A 14,347-nucleotide genomic window follows, 5' to 3' on the forward strand; every position below is an offset into this window, starting at 1 on the left:
CCCCAGGAGAAGTGTGGCCCAGCAGGATGGCTCATTTTTGATAGCTTACATAGCTAGTGCCACATATTTCCTTTGGGTTTTACCTATTCTCGTGTCGTTTTTTGGGTTCTAGGTTTGTCGGGCATCACAAGGTGAACAGCATCAAGTATAGCAAAATGGTGGCTTCTAAGGAAATGTTTTGATAGTGTGATTTTCAAGAACTTATTAGCTACTATGTAAACTAGTCCTTGCCTCTCAAATGTGTACATATAGAGAAAGCAGGTGCAAAGTAGCTTTGAATAGAGCACAGGTCCTGGAGTCAGGAGGACCTGAGTTCAAATCCAGCTGCAGACATTTACCACTTACTAGCTGTGTGACCTTGGGCAAGTTACTTAACTCCAATTGCCCTCTTCCCCCCCAAAAAAAGAAAAATTTAAAAAAAAAAGTAGATTTGAATAATAAAGGCACAAGCAGCTGGTAGGACGAGAATAAGCTTCCTGCACAAGGTGGTGCTTCTGGGCATGAGGGAAGGAGAGAGAGCACAGGGTGAAGAGCAGCACAAAGAGCTTAATAAAGCAGATAATAGGTTACGTGGAATAGAGTAATGAGTGATAAAGCTGGAAGGGTGGGGTGAGACCGGAAGTGAAGAGTTTTAAATGCCAAGCAGAGGAGCTTATTTGATGCTAAGGATGGGTTAAGTCAGACCTGTGCTCTAAAAATCACTTTGTGTGGACATCTTGGCTTTGAGATAGGAAGGCCAATAGGCTATCTGCCTACTCCCCACAAGTGGGAATGAGTGCTGACAGGTGATGGGATACGTAGAGTGATGAACAGTGATGACGAGACAGCAAATTTTGGTGACTGGAATCATGGTGGGGAAAATGAGAAGCTTAAAGAGAAAAGAGTGTGTTTGGAATAGCTACTGTGAGGAGCTAGAGAATCACTGAAGGAGTAATAGTAAAAGTGTTGCTTGCAGCAGTGAGGGCCCAGTTGAGTTTAGATAACAAAATCTATACTGACCTCAAATTCTGGGGGGGGGAAACTCAGTCAGAGCAGTTCTGGCTCACTTTTGGAGTAAAGTGAGACAATTATAGGCCATAAAATCCTCAGCAATCATATAAAAGATAAGCGTAAGGATACATCATCAATTCAGGTATATGAAGCTCCCATTTCTATCATGGTGGCAGCCCTAGAGGGCTATGTTGACTCTCATTGTCATATGAATTCCATCAAGCCTGTGCAGCACCATAGGAAGGTTAAGTCCCAATCCCCCAGACCAATCAAGTACTGAGAATGGCCTCCTTGCCTCTTTAAAGAGCCCTGCCTGCTTTAAATTAGATGTTCTCATTTCACAACCCATTAGGGACAATACTTACTCTATCTAGAGTCACAGGACTCCAAGCCAAGCTCTGATATGTGATGGTCAAGTCACTTAGCTTTTCTGTGTCTCTCAATTTTCTTGTCTGTGAAATGAAAATGTCTGCACTACCTACCTCAAAAGGTGGTTGTGAGGATTATAAGAATTGTGATGTCAGTACCAAGCACTCATTTCTTTATCAACTTGTTAATTTTGAGTACTTGCTCAAACAGCAGCCTGTAATCACATATAGCATAGTGATAACATGTGATCATATCATGATACCCGGGAAGCTGTTGGAAATAAGTCATACATTTGTCTGATAAAAATTTTAACATATAACATCTTTTGCCTATCCCCCCTTCTCTCCTACGATAGCTTTGTGACCCTGAGGCAAGTCACTTAACTCAGTCTGCCTCAGCTTCTCATCTGTAAAATGGGGATAATTGCACCTACTTCTCAAGAGTTGTTGTGAAGATCAAATGAGATTATAATTGTACACTACTCAGCACAGTACCTAGCACAGAGTAAGCCCTATGTAAATATAACTATTATAATTATTACTGAAGATTGCATGTTATTGTTAATATCAGGGCTTAATTTAATTTTCCAGGAACCAAAGGTATAGGAATTTGATGGGAAAACTCTCGTCCCTTACCTTACTGTGCACATTTCACCTGAAGTTTAAAACAATTGCTTACCATACTAACTTGGTCTTCTAGTTGCCAAATAATCTTTTACAATTATAATGATTTATGTGTGTGTGTGTGTGTATACACACACACATATATATATATGATTTTATGTAATTTATTAATGATATAATTTTACATTTATAATGCTTTCAATGGCCAGCATCATAAATAACCAGATTTACATAGTATGTGGGGGTAATTTGCTTAAAACATTCAAGTAGCAGGATAAGCACCCTGATAAGAGAACAGCATTGTTTTATATGTTACTAATCATTTTTCCATGTCTACATTACATTCCTAGATAGTTATTTCTTCATATATTGTCGCCTAAAAATGTGATTTCAGTAGAATAGGTAATCCTACAGTAAAAACCACTGACATGATTAATGTAGGAACTCTGCGTAACTGATCAAATAGCCTAAAAAATGCACCTGAACGTTTTGTGTGAGAAGGTTGCCTAAAAATAGAATTTTATCTTTTTACAGAGGCCTTGGCATGAATACGAACACAACTTTCAGATCATGTATAAGGTTGGAATGGGACATAAGCCACCCATCCCTGAAAGGATAAGCCCTGAAGGAAAAGATTTCCTTTCACATTGCCTTGAAAGTGACCCAAAGATGAGATGGACGGCTAGCCAGCTCCTCGACCATTCGTTTGTCAAGGTTTGACTGATTGTGGTGATTTGGAGAGGGATGGGAATGAATTCTAGAGATGTCGAGGCATTGACCATACCTCAGCTTTATTATCGAAGCAATAATATTGTTTACTGCCATTAATCCAAAACAATTCATCATCAATCCAGATTAATCTCATGTACTTGAGTGATCTTGTTCAGGTTTGAATTTCATTTGGAGCAAGGATACAAGATTTTAGTTTACTTTGCTAGAAAATATATACGTGACCTAGGATTATAAATGGGATTTCTAGTGACCTGGGATTAGAAAAACACTCTTGCCAGTCATGTTTTGTGATACTGACTTTGCTGCAGGGAATAGTGATGATCCCCAGCTCCTCCCTCTTCAGTCCTTCTCTCTCTCTCTCCCTCCCTCTTCAGGTTTGCACAGATGAAGAATGAAGCTATTCATATGTGACCTGGTAGTGTGTGTACTCGGACAGATTCTCTTAATCACTACTGTATGTAATATTTACATGAAGACTGTGTTGAGAAACATTACAAACGTTCTTAACCTACCGTGACTGAAGACTGCACAGGTGACGAGCGTCACTTTTCCTGCTGCTCCCGTCTGTTTTACGTGGCACGTGGTGTTCACGTGCAACCGTGTCTGCAGAGTGTGAAAGTCAGAGTGCCGTTACTACTGTACATGGACCATTTCCTTCTTTGTCTGCTCCGTCCATCTTATGATGGAGAACTGTCATATTAATACGTAGTATTTTTGATCTTTCTAAGCTCGAAAAAAATTGTGTTACCAGGCGTGCTGGACCTTGTTTTTTAATATCCTGTTTGAGTGCACTGACTGTGAACCTTTATCCTATTGGGGGGGGGGGGGGGGTTGGCTTCAGATTTGTTATGCAAGAGCTAATTAATGAAAATTAAGGGAAAACTTTTTTTTTTCGTTTTTTTTTTTCCTCTCAATAAATGGTTTATTTTAGGAAGTTTCGCTTGGGCTGTTCTTTTCTATTTTTATGCCAGTTTTTCACTCCGGTGTTCACCAAGGCAGGGAATATTTGTGAAAAGCAAAGAGGGAGCTAAGGGGTCATTACAGTGAGCTTTGGGGGTCAGGGGTCATTATTGCTCTAGGCTTATCTGAAGAAAAAGTGAAGATATTAGGTGACTGATTTGCACGTGATTTAACAGATTTTCCGGAAAGCTAGGGATGCTCATCTAACCAGCCTGTCCAGGTCTCTCTTATGCTTCTGGCCCCATCACTAGGAAGGAGTGGAACGACCACAGGATCTCACGTTGGAAGGCACTGAAGAAGCCACCTAGTCTCACACATCCCTGAATCTCTTCTGTTCCAGCCTCTGCTCCACGACCTCTCCAGGAAGCCCATTGTTGTTTTTGTTAAAGCAATCGGGGTTAAGTAACTTGCTCCAGGTTACATGGCCAGTTATTATTTCTGGGTGTGGTGCTGAGTATCTGAGCCCGGATTTGATCCAGGTCATCCCGACACTGGAGCCGGCACTCTTACTCGCTGAGCCACCTGGCCGCCCCTAAGGAAGCCCATTGTTACACTAAAGGATAGCCTTAATGGTTAAAAAGTTTTACCTGACATTAAGCCCAAATTACCTCATTGCTCCTAATTCTGCCTTCTTGGCCAAGGTGAACATGTCTCTTGGCCCTTCCATATGACAGCTTTTCAAAGTGACTGATCAACACAACCAAAGGACCATGGATTTGGGGTTGGAAGGGACCCTGGAGGTTGAACCCACAACCCTCTGAGGGCTCATTTCACTCTACCATGATGCCTCACTCTGGTACTGTAGTACCTAAGAGCCATTTAAAAAATCATGCCACCCTGAGGTCTGTCTATTAAGAATTTGCTGTTAAAGCTAATCACGCTATCCAGGTATTTTCGTAAAATAACCTTTTTTTTTTTTAAAGACAGAGATACTAGGTTACCTTCAACACTGCTATGAAATTTCTTGATTTATGGCATTCTTTTGGTTCACATAAAAGTATTGCTACTGTTGTACTATATATACACCTGTTGAAGGAAGCATTTTATTGCCCATAGCCATTTAAATGGTAATAACTCATTCATAAAGGACAACAAGAGTTGGTTGCAAAAGGCACTAAATACATTCATTGGCCTTGGATTGTTATCATCTATACCTTTTCCCCTGCCAGGGATTTGTGGGGCATAATGAAAAGGTCTCTGAAGACCTTGGCACAGAGGTGACTAGCAGAACACACTAGCTCTGTCAGGTCCTTTGTACGTGGTTCCTATATGGAACTCTAAAATCATGCCTTTGGAACCCTTGGTCACTCACCTAGTTCCCTGCTTGCCCACAATTATTTCCACTTTTTTATGGGGCCTTTTTCAAAGTAGGTATTTTTAGCATTCAGCTACTTCCCCTTATTCCCTGAAGTTATCTCCATGGCCCTTTTCAGGGGAAAGAAAAATAACCCCTGACCTCTTGGCACAGATCAAACTAAAAAGCCCTTTCAAATTATGCAAATACTTACTTTTATCAGTTTCAGAAGCACTCCACTGTGATACCATCATGTAGAGATATCTCGGGGACCTCCCCTGCAATTTGTAGCCAGCTTCTTGGGATACCTTTTGGGACAATTGCTCTCTGAAGGGATCCCTTAGTTATTTCAACTCTTAGATGAAACAAGCCTTTGGTCATTCTGCCACCTCATTCCCTTGTGAAAACCTAATGTAAACTAAATTCTTGGTCGATCAGTGATCATTGCTCCCTGGAGCTATCCCATCCCTTTTAGGATTCTCAGGCAAATTAAACTCCTGATCCATCACCCATCTTCCTCCTCCTCCAAGTCACCTCAAAAAAAACCCCCTGAATATAGATCAAGCTCTAGGTCCCCTATTCCTAGTAGGAAATACCATCATACTTAGTCACTCCATAACCTACATTGCTGCCTGCAGCTATCCAATCACCTCTTCAGAAACCTCATGCAAATGGAGCCCTTAGTCACTTTGTGCCAATTAAGTTCCTGGTCACCCAGATTTTGCCACTACTCCCTAGGGTTATTAATCTTTTGAGATTGCTTTTGGAAGCAGTTCTTCTATTACTGGCATCCATTTCTAAAAATCCCCATGCTGTGCAAAATTTCTAAAAACCAAAGGATTTATGGGGGAAATATGGATAACACTCAAAAGTATCAGCTGTGACACATTTTAAAAAAGAAACCTAATAAAAACAGTTGTATATTTTTTATACATGTTAACAATAAATAATGTCAGAGTCCTTAGCTTTTGGACTGCTATTCAGCCTGCTCTCAGGTTCCCATGGTGTCAGGCTGGCAAAGTTGATGGCCATAGGCAAGCTCTGGTGAGCCCAAACTCTGGGATCCTAGCTGTGAAAGGAAGTGTTGGGTGGTGCAGAGTGGAGTGCATTGGTTCTAGCCAGCTCTCCTCTACCCACAGTTCCCACTGCACCAGAAAACACCAGAAGCTGGTTTGTGGAAGTAGACCTTGTAAGGTTTGCATCTTGTGAGCTATTAGGAAGTGGTGGAAGGGGAGGTATCTGCAATCAGATGAAAAGTTAAAACTCCAGAAGTGGATGAGTGTGGCTCATTTGTCCTCTCTTCTCTTCTAAGGTTTGTGCCCCTGGGTTCAGATGTTTTCATTCCTTGTAGATGAAATTACACATAAGCAAACACTAGAGCTATGTCCTGTTCCAAATTGTTCCCTGATGTATAATTGCATTGAACTATTTATATCTTTTTTTTTTTTTTTTTGCTTTTTGCAGGGGCAATTGGGGTTGACATAGATAAGTTTTTGTGTGAAGCGTCGAGGCCGAATTTGAACTCAGGTCCTCCTGACTCCATGGCCAATGCTCTATTCACTGTGCCACCTAGCCACCCCATTTGTATTTTTTTTTTAACTGACTATATGCTTTTAGGATGTAATGCCATCTTTGCTAAGTCTTTGAACAAGCCAGTGTTCGCAAAGTTTTGCTAAGTCATTTTCTAGGAGGTCAACTTTCGTGTATTAAATTAGTGATTTGTATAGATCATGGACAATTTCTTATTAAATCACACAGATACACTACTTCTAAATGGAGGTAAAGGTGAGATGAGTAGAAAGAGAAGGTAAGGACTTTGCCTACAGTCACTCAATTAGCAAAATGAAAAGAATCATCTTTTGGTTCACAGGGTGCCTCAATAATTGAGCAGGTCAACTAAAGGACATATTGTTCCCCTTAATACAAACTATTAAGTGCCTCAGAATACAGTCACTACCCTGAAGGAGCTTCCAGTCTAATATAGTCACATTTTAAGAATTTTAAAACTTCCATCCAAGCAGCTAACATTTTGCCTAGCATGAAGCAAAGATAAGATCTACAAATCCCAAATTTCAGCATTCATTTAAAAAAATATTTTGAGTTCCAAATTCTCTGTCTCTTGCTGATCCCTCAAGCACCAAGATGGCGTGGGATATCAAGTGTTCCATTCTCTTCCAAGTTTGGATATTACATCTGTGTAAGTATTATTGAATGTTCTTTTAAAATACTCAATAAGATAGCTCAAAGCTGTACTGCTAGGAACCCAAAGTCAAATTATTTATTCATTTGAAGCAACTATACTTTTCACTCAAGTATTTTGAACTCTGTTCAGACCTGAGCATTTACAGGCTGGGGGGTTTTGGTTTGTTTTTGTCTTAAAGGCCATTAATGAGAGCATTGACTGCTTTCCGTCTTCAGAACCCTTGCAAATACCACCTACATGCATCAAGGCTGTAAGACTCCAGGAACGAGACACTGAGACAATACCAACAACAATAAACTCGTTGTACTTGAGCTGTTTTTATTTTTTCCCGTGTAAACAAAATTAAGACTACTTTTGTTAAGGCAATTGTAAAACACAGTCGCTTATGGAGGATAAACACTGATGCCTAACAAGACAACAATATGTACGGCTTTTAATACAGTAAACCAAAAGAGTTTTATTACATTTTGGCAAGTACCTTTTCCAGGCAGGATTACACACACTTCATCCAAAAGCTTTAGCAGAAGGAGGACTGGTAACAATATATAGTCAACTCTGATTATGGGTAGATCTTACTTTCAAATTCTGTTCCACATAATGAAAAAGGAGGAGATAAAGTCCTTTAATGATACTATTCACTAGCTCCTTTTGACTTTTGCCTTTTTTTTTCTTTCCTATGTATCCCAACCTGAGTGATATATCGATCAATTAAACTGATTACTATTTCTTTTATCTGAGATAAATCTCTAACAGAGAATGGGGGAGTAAAGACTTGAGCAGAACAATGTGTATTAATTTTCCAGCTTTTTCTGGGCTTCAATTCCCTCATCTGTAAAACAAAGGGACTGGATTAGATGGCTTCTGAGGACTGTTCCAGCTTCAAAATTTATGATCCTATGATCCTAAGGCAGATTCTTCACAATGTGGCTTCATTAGTTTGCCAAAGTGTTATGAATCCCCAAAACTGATGTTCAAATGTAAAGATAAATTAAAAAGTATATCCTGTAGTTAAATATAAGTTTTTTGTTGCATCTTCCATCATCCTGGTGCCCACCGTTAGAGGAAGCATAAGCAAGTCTTTACTGTGAGCTCCATCATAAGGGGTCAGGCTTGTCATCAGTTTCTAAATAATGGCAGGACTCTAAATCTTGGACATACTTTTACATTTGTTGTTTAAACTATCTTCAGAGCAACTTAACTTTCCATTTATTGATATGGACATAGCTACTGGAAGCATTTAAAGAGATGCCTGTGACTATAAGAGATAAGCCAGTATTGAAAATGAAAGTAGGCTGTACTGAACAGATGCCCAAGTGAAGATTTTTGCCCAGTTTCATCTTTAAAGCATATGAAACACTCACAAAACAAGTCACCTTCAGAAATTTGAAGACAAACTTCCTTTCCAAGTTTAGTCTCCAAATAAGTACTCTAATTGGGTACTTATAGGGATAGGGACAGATTGCTAATCATCTCTTAACTAGATAAGTGCTATATCACTAAGATACAGTACCTGCCTAGTTATACATTTTCATTATATAGATAGAAGTTTTAAATTCCTAGTCCCATATTTCAACTATGAAAGAACCCAGATATTACAGCTAATAGAGAGTAACTAGGTTTTAACGAACACTTAAATTTTTTTCCCCTCATGATCACTGGCTTTGTTGAATAAGCCCTGGACAGCCCTTACCCAAGATGAGGATGTCAGATGCTAAGGAGTGAGGGAGAGAGTCTTAATCTATAGTCAGAAAAGAAAAAATTTCAACAGGCCCCTTGGGTTTTTCATTCTTGGCCAAGCAACTATCCTGGGGTCTTTTACACTGTTTTGTTGAATGGGTCAAACCCAGCACAAAGTGGGAGCAGTAAGAGGTCAGAGGACCCTGCCAAATAGGGATGATAAAAGACAATTTCCAATCTAATTCAAAGAAAACGAAACTTCTACAGATAGGGACCATATTTTGTTCTCTAAAGTTAGCAAGGAACTATGGGTAAGAAAATGGATGAGAAAAGATGGTAGAAGGTCTAGAGCATATCCAGTATTAGAAATGACCACCACTGATAAATCCCAGCACCTTCTCCCTTTATTACTTTGTCTTGTTTACGATCAAAGGCAGGTTTAGAAAATAGCTCATGATTCGTCTCATGACACTAATCCAGTCATCTGGAAATGATGAGGGAGAAGCATTTTGTTTACTTCCTAAGTCACCCTGCCCTTAGCACACATGTATATACACACAAAGGTATGAAAAAATAATGAAAATGAGCAAGCCTCATAGAAAACTGGCCTCACTGACAGTCACAACTCCAAAGAATAATTGGTCCTGTTTCTTGCTTGCATTTATTTATGTTTGTCTTCCTCACAGAACAAAAGCTCTTTAAATGGAAAGGTCTCTGCCTTCTGCACTGCAGAACATGTTCACATTCAATAAATATTAATGAACTGAATTAGAAACAGGTCTGAAAGTAGAGCTCTCTGAACAGAATGAGCCTTTAAACTAATATTTGTCTAAGAATCAATACCTGCATTAACGCTTGATATTAGCTTTGTGTCCACAAAAAGAAATTCCCAGACAACTAACCAGAAATGGCCAAAGTCATCCATATCCACACTAAGTATAACAACAGTGCCACTACCTGAAGTACAATTGTCCCTAAAGGAACCTATCTTGTATAAAATAGTTCTCTTTTGGGTAAATTATTGCTTTTTCTAAGCAGTTGGCTATGTTGCCTAGCAAGCAGATGTTAGCATGGGCTCCTTCATACTAGACATCTCTCCAAAGTCTCATGGACAGAATCTTTTGGTTATATAAATTAGGAGTTACATAAGAGAGACCACTGCCCTGATCAAAAGCAGAACCTTAGTAGCACAATTAAAGCTACCAATGATGTTTAAAAAAAAAACTGAGAAAAGGCTGAACAGCATTTAAATCAAGTGAAAGTCCATGATTAGATGAGATTTCTGGATTGTGCCAATGAACTTGGGCTTGCATTTAGTTTTGCATTTCGATTAGCTAATGTCATGGACAAGGGAACACCCACAAAAAGTAGTCATTTGCCAGGTCATTGTATTATATTTGGTCTTGAGGGTGAGAAGGGCACAGGCATGCTGGTGCTGACTCAGAGACAAACAATACAGATGCCAGAGAAATCACAGCAGCAAAAACACCGTGGGTGTATGTAACCCAGGAATCAAACAGGAGAAAAGAAAGGCTTTTTTTTTGGCCATTCAAAAGCTTTCACACAGTTTTCCCAAATCCTCGATTTCATTCTCCTTCCAGACACATACAGATTCTTACTTATTGGGTATGGATGTCCACGAGTCCAGACTCTTAGACTATCATCCTTTTCTCTAGGAAGTTGCCATGTGTGGTCCATCTACCTCATTTAGAAGGCTTCATGGTCTCCAGGCATGACTGCTCTCTCTGCCTCAGCAGTATCCAAATCACCTTGCAATAAAGAGCACAAGAATGCCATGCCAGGAAGAGGGAAAGGGGAGAGAGTGAAGGAGGCCTGTGTAAACATATATCACAGATGTGCCAGACATACAGGTTATTTTTGTTTTGGAGGCATAATTTAATCCTCTTTGTAAAAGCACTCTCTACTCCATCCCTGGTAACCTTTTAGAGGGGTTACAGAAAACTCAGCACCAAAGGATTAAAGGAATTCCCTACCCCACCCCCAAAGTATGTCTTGGATTATTATAAAACATAGGCCTTCCGCATATATGGATGTGCACACTCATACTCATACACACACTCACACACACACACACACACACACAGAGGAAAAGAAAGAAAACCCGCTTAAAAATGTTAGGAGAGGGGATTTAAGAATACATCTTCTTCCCCATCTGGCTTTGAGACCAAGCCCCCCCCAAAAAAAGGGAGAGTGACTTTAGATATACCCCCAGTAGTCTCTCATCCAACCTTCATCACTCTGTCCTATCGAGGAGAATCAAGAGTTTTCTGAAGTTCCCTTTGGATGAAAAGCAGTCCCTGAACCAATCACTTCTGCTTCTGCTTGCTGTCATTGTTCCCATAGGTAGAGCCTTTGTTAATTTCTGTCACGCTGATCATACGCCGAACACCAACGGATGCTGGAGAGAGAGAGAGAAAGGTCCAGAATCAGGTTAGTGTGTAAAGGCATAGAGCCCATGGGAGGTCAAGGCCACCTGTAGTTTCAATTCAATTAATTCTGCTGAGAATTCACAGATTTTGGGGGGAAGGGAGGGTACCAATTTCCAAGATCTATTAACATCCTTAAAAATCCCAAAACCTTACAGTTGTAGGGGATGTCAAAGGCCGTTCAATGCAAACCAGACTGACTGAGAATCCTTTCTACAATATTGCCACCAAGTGGTCATAAAGCCGTCCCCTGAAGATCTCTGAGTGAAGGCCGATGTTACCCCCATTTTTTCCACTAAGTCTGAATCTTCCTTTATAGCTTATTTGTACTCACTGCTCCTAGTTCTACTCTCTGAAACTAAAGAGAACAAGTTTAATAACCTCTTACACATGACAGCTTTTCAAATATTTACACTAAAGCTATTGTGTTCCCTGCCAGCCCAACTTCTACAACTGTTCTCAGGTATTAAAAGCTCCCATTCCTTCAGCAGCAGCATCCTGAGACCCTTTCTCATTTTATTCACCCCCTCTTCTGGACTCTCTGCAGCTTGTCCTTCCTAAAATGTGGCACACAGACAGAACATCATATCCCAGCTACAGACCAAACAGGGCATAGTCGAGTGTGCAAATATAATCTGTATTCAATGCTGCCTCTCAATGAAGCCCCAAAACAGCTTTTTTTCTTCCTGCCATAGGATTTTGCAGCTCACCAAAATCCATAGGTCTTTTTCAGATGATTCACTATCTAGATTCACAGCTTTCAGTGATGTTGTATTTGTAAAGTTAGTTTTTTAAAAATCAAATGTATAACACTTGCATTTGTCCCTACAAAATTCCACCTTAGACTTGCCTTAATAATCTAGTCCGTCAATGTATTTTTGGATCATTTCTCTGTCTGTCATTAGCTATTCCCCTAAGCTCTATGTCATCAGTAACTTTGAGAAACCTTGTACCCTGCCTTCATTTAGGTCACTGATAAAATACACGAGAGCACAAGGCCAAAGAAAACTCTCTTGGGCAAGGATGCTGGGATGAAGACATGTATAAAGAATCTAATTCAAATCCATGAGCCAAGTATTTGTGGTAAACACTGTTCTGGGTACCCGAGGAAACAATAACGAAAATAAAATATATCCAGATTCTAAAAAGATGAATTACAGGACTTGAATAGCCCTTGGGATATATATATATATATTATACTCTGAAGTTTTTTTCTTTTTTTTTCTTTTTGGAGGGGGAAGGCAGGGTAGTTGGGGTTAAGTGACTTGCCCAAGGTCACACAGCTAGGGTTTGTTTGTCTGTGTTTGTGTGTGTGTGTGAAATGTCTGAAGCCGGATTTGAACTCAGGTTTTCCTGACTCCAGGGCCAGTGCTCTATTCACTGTGCCACCTAGCTGCTCCCTTTGCAGTTTTAAAATAGAGAAAACTACTCTGTTTTTTTCCAATTTATTTCTAATTATAAAGAAAATCATTGTTAAGATCACAAAAAAAATGTTGGGTGATGCTACATATCAGACCAGTACTTGTTATGTTTCACCTTTGTTGTTGAGCTGTTTTCTAGTAATGTCCAATTCTTCATAACCCCACTTGGCGTTTTCTTGCCAAGGATATAGGAGTGGTTTGCCATTTCCTTCTCCAGCTCATTTTAGAGATAAGGAACTAAGGCAAACAGGGTTAAGTAACTTGCCCAGAGTCAAACAGCTAGTAAATGTCTGAGGCCAGATTTGAACTCAGGAAGATGAGTTTTCCTGACTCTAGGCCTAGAGCTCTACCCACCGTGCCACTTAGCTGGTCTGAATTCCTAGTAGTACCTTCTTAAAACAGGGAGAACCTAAAAAGACACACAACCAATTTAAATAAGTCTAGGGGTCTAGAAACCAGAGGCTAAAACCTTGATTAGGAGCTAAGAAGGGTGCCTAAATCAGGCAGCTAATTCTGGAAATCCAAATCTCATTTTCAGGAACCAGCTTCTCAGTCAACTGTTCACTCTCCAAATTATTTTCTCCTTTTCTGCACCCATGGTAACAGGGAGAAAAAAGAACCCATATCATTATTATCAATAGTTTTTTACCCAAAACTTCAAAATGTTTAGAAATACTTTCTAGGTTCTTCTAGTAGTATCACTGGTGGTCATTTGACTCACTACAAATTGGTAGTAATCTTTTTTTTGCTTTTTGGAGGGGGGAAGGTAGGACAATTGGGGTTAAGTGACTTGCCCAAGGTCATACGGCTAGTAAAAGTTAAGTGTCTGAGGCTGGATTTGAACTCGGGTCCTCCTGACTCCAGGGCGGGTATTCTATTCACTGTGTCACCTAGCCATCCGGGTACTTGTCTTAAAATACAGGAATGTCATGTAACTAAACAATGTGGATAAAGTCCCTTGGGCCCTTTAGGCTTCAGTTTTCTTCTCTATGACAAGAACAAAGTGGTACTTCAGTACTTTTGGAAGTGCTAGAAACTCTCACTTCAATCAAAACCTTGGTGAACCTCTTCTTTATAAGAAAAACTGTTTGAATTTATTTTAAGCTGTGTCTTACTTATTTTATTCTGAACTTTCAGAAATGACCTTTAAAAACTAAATAAAATAGACCCTCTTAGATAGTCAAGATCCTTTAACAAAAATGAATGAGCTCCAGAGTGAACTCTTAGTGCTTCCAAATCTGCCAGAGAAAGGATACTTTCTAAGAATCATGATTAATTTCTTCTCCTATTACATTCTCTCATCAGGTCTGTGAAACGAGTATTAATAAACAATTAAGTCATTAATAAATAACAATAGCTGGCAATTATGTAGCACTTTTAAGATTTGCGAAACACTTTACCTGTACCGTAATAAGAAACCTCTTATCATACCTCATTTTTTTTTTTGGCGGGGGGGAAGGCAGGGCAATTGGGGTTAAGTGACTTGCCCAAGGTCACACAGCTAGTAAGTGTTAAGTGTCTGAGGCCGGTTTGAACTCAGGTCCTCCTGACTCCAGGGCCAGTGCTCTATTCACTGCGCCACCTAGCCACCCCAACATGGAGAGACTTTGGAGGGCTTGTCTTCTATTACA

General features: G+C 39.8%; 2 protein-coding genes across 17 annotated transcripts in view; one reads left to right on the forward strand and one right to left on the reverse strand.

Annotated features, from left to right (window-relative positions):
- The window catches only part of MAP3K4 (mitogen-activated protein kinase kinase kinase 4), a 207,796-nt gene extending 204,152 nt beyond the window's left edge, over nt 1-3,644 (forward strand). For all 15 annotated transcript variants that reach the window (XM_069070373.1, XM_069070379.1, XM_069070374.1 and 12 more), the window contains 2 exons: nt 2,517-2,696; nt 3,089-3,644. In XM_069070373.1, coding sequence (XP_068926474.1) covers nt 2,517-2,696; nt 3,089-3,109 — 201 coding nt within the window. In that variant the 3' untranslated portion in view covers nt 3,110-3,644. The remainder of the gene's footprint in view (nt 1-2,516; nt 2,697-3,088) is intronic.
- A 3,824-nt stretch (nt 3,645-7,468) lies between these two features.
- Nucleotides 7,469-14,347, reverse strand: part of AGPAT4 (1-acylglycerol-3-phosphate O-acyltransferase 4) — a 183,168-nt gene continuing 176,289 nt past the window's right edge. For both annotated transcript variants that reach the window (XM_069070390.1, XM_069070391.1), the window contains one exon: nt 7,469-11,267. In XM_069070390.1, coding sequence (XP_068926491.1) covers nt 11,176-11,267 — 92 coding nt within the window. In that variant the 3' untranslated portion in view covers nt 7,469-11,175. The remainder of the gene's footprint in view (nt 11,268-14,347) is intronic.

The sequence above is a fragment of the Petaurus breviceps genome, unplaced genomic scaffold (genome assembly GCF_028583685.1).
Source record: "Petaurus breviceps papuanus isolate PSGF00001 unplaced genomic scaffold, PetGlider_PUasm1.0 90808, whole genome shotgun sequence".
NCBI lineage: Eukaryota > Metazoa > Chordata > Mammalia > Diprotodontia > Petauridae > Petaurus > Petaurus breviceps.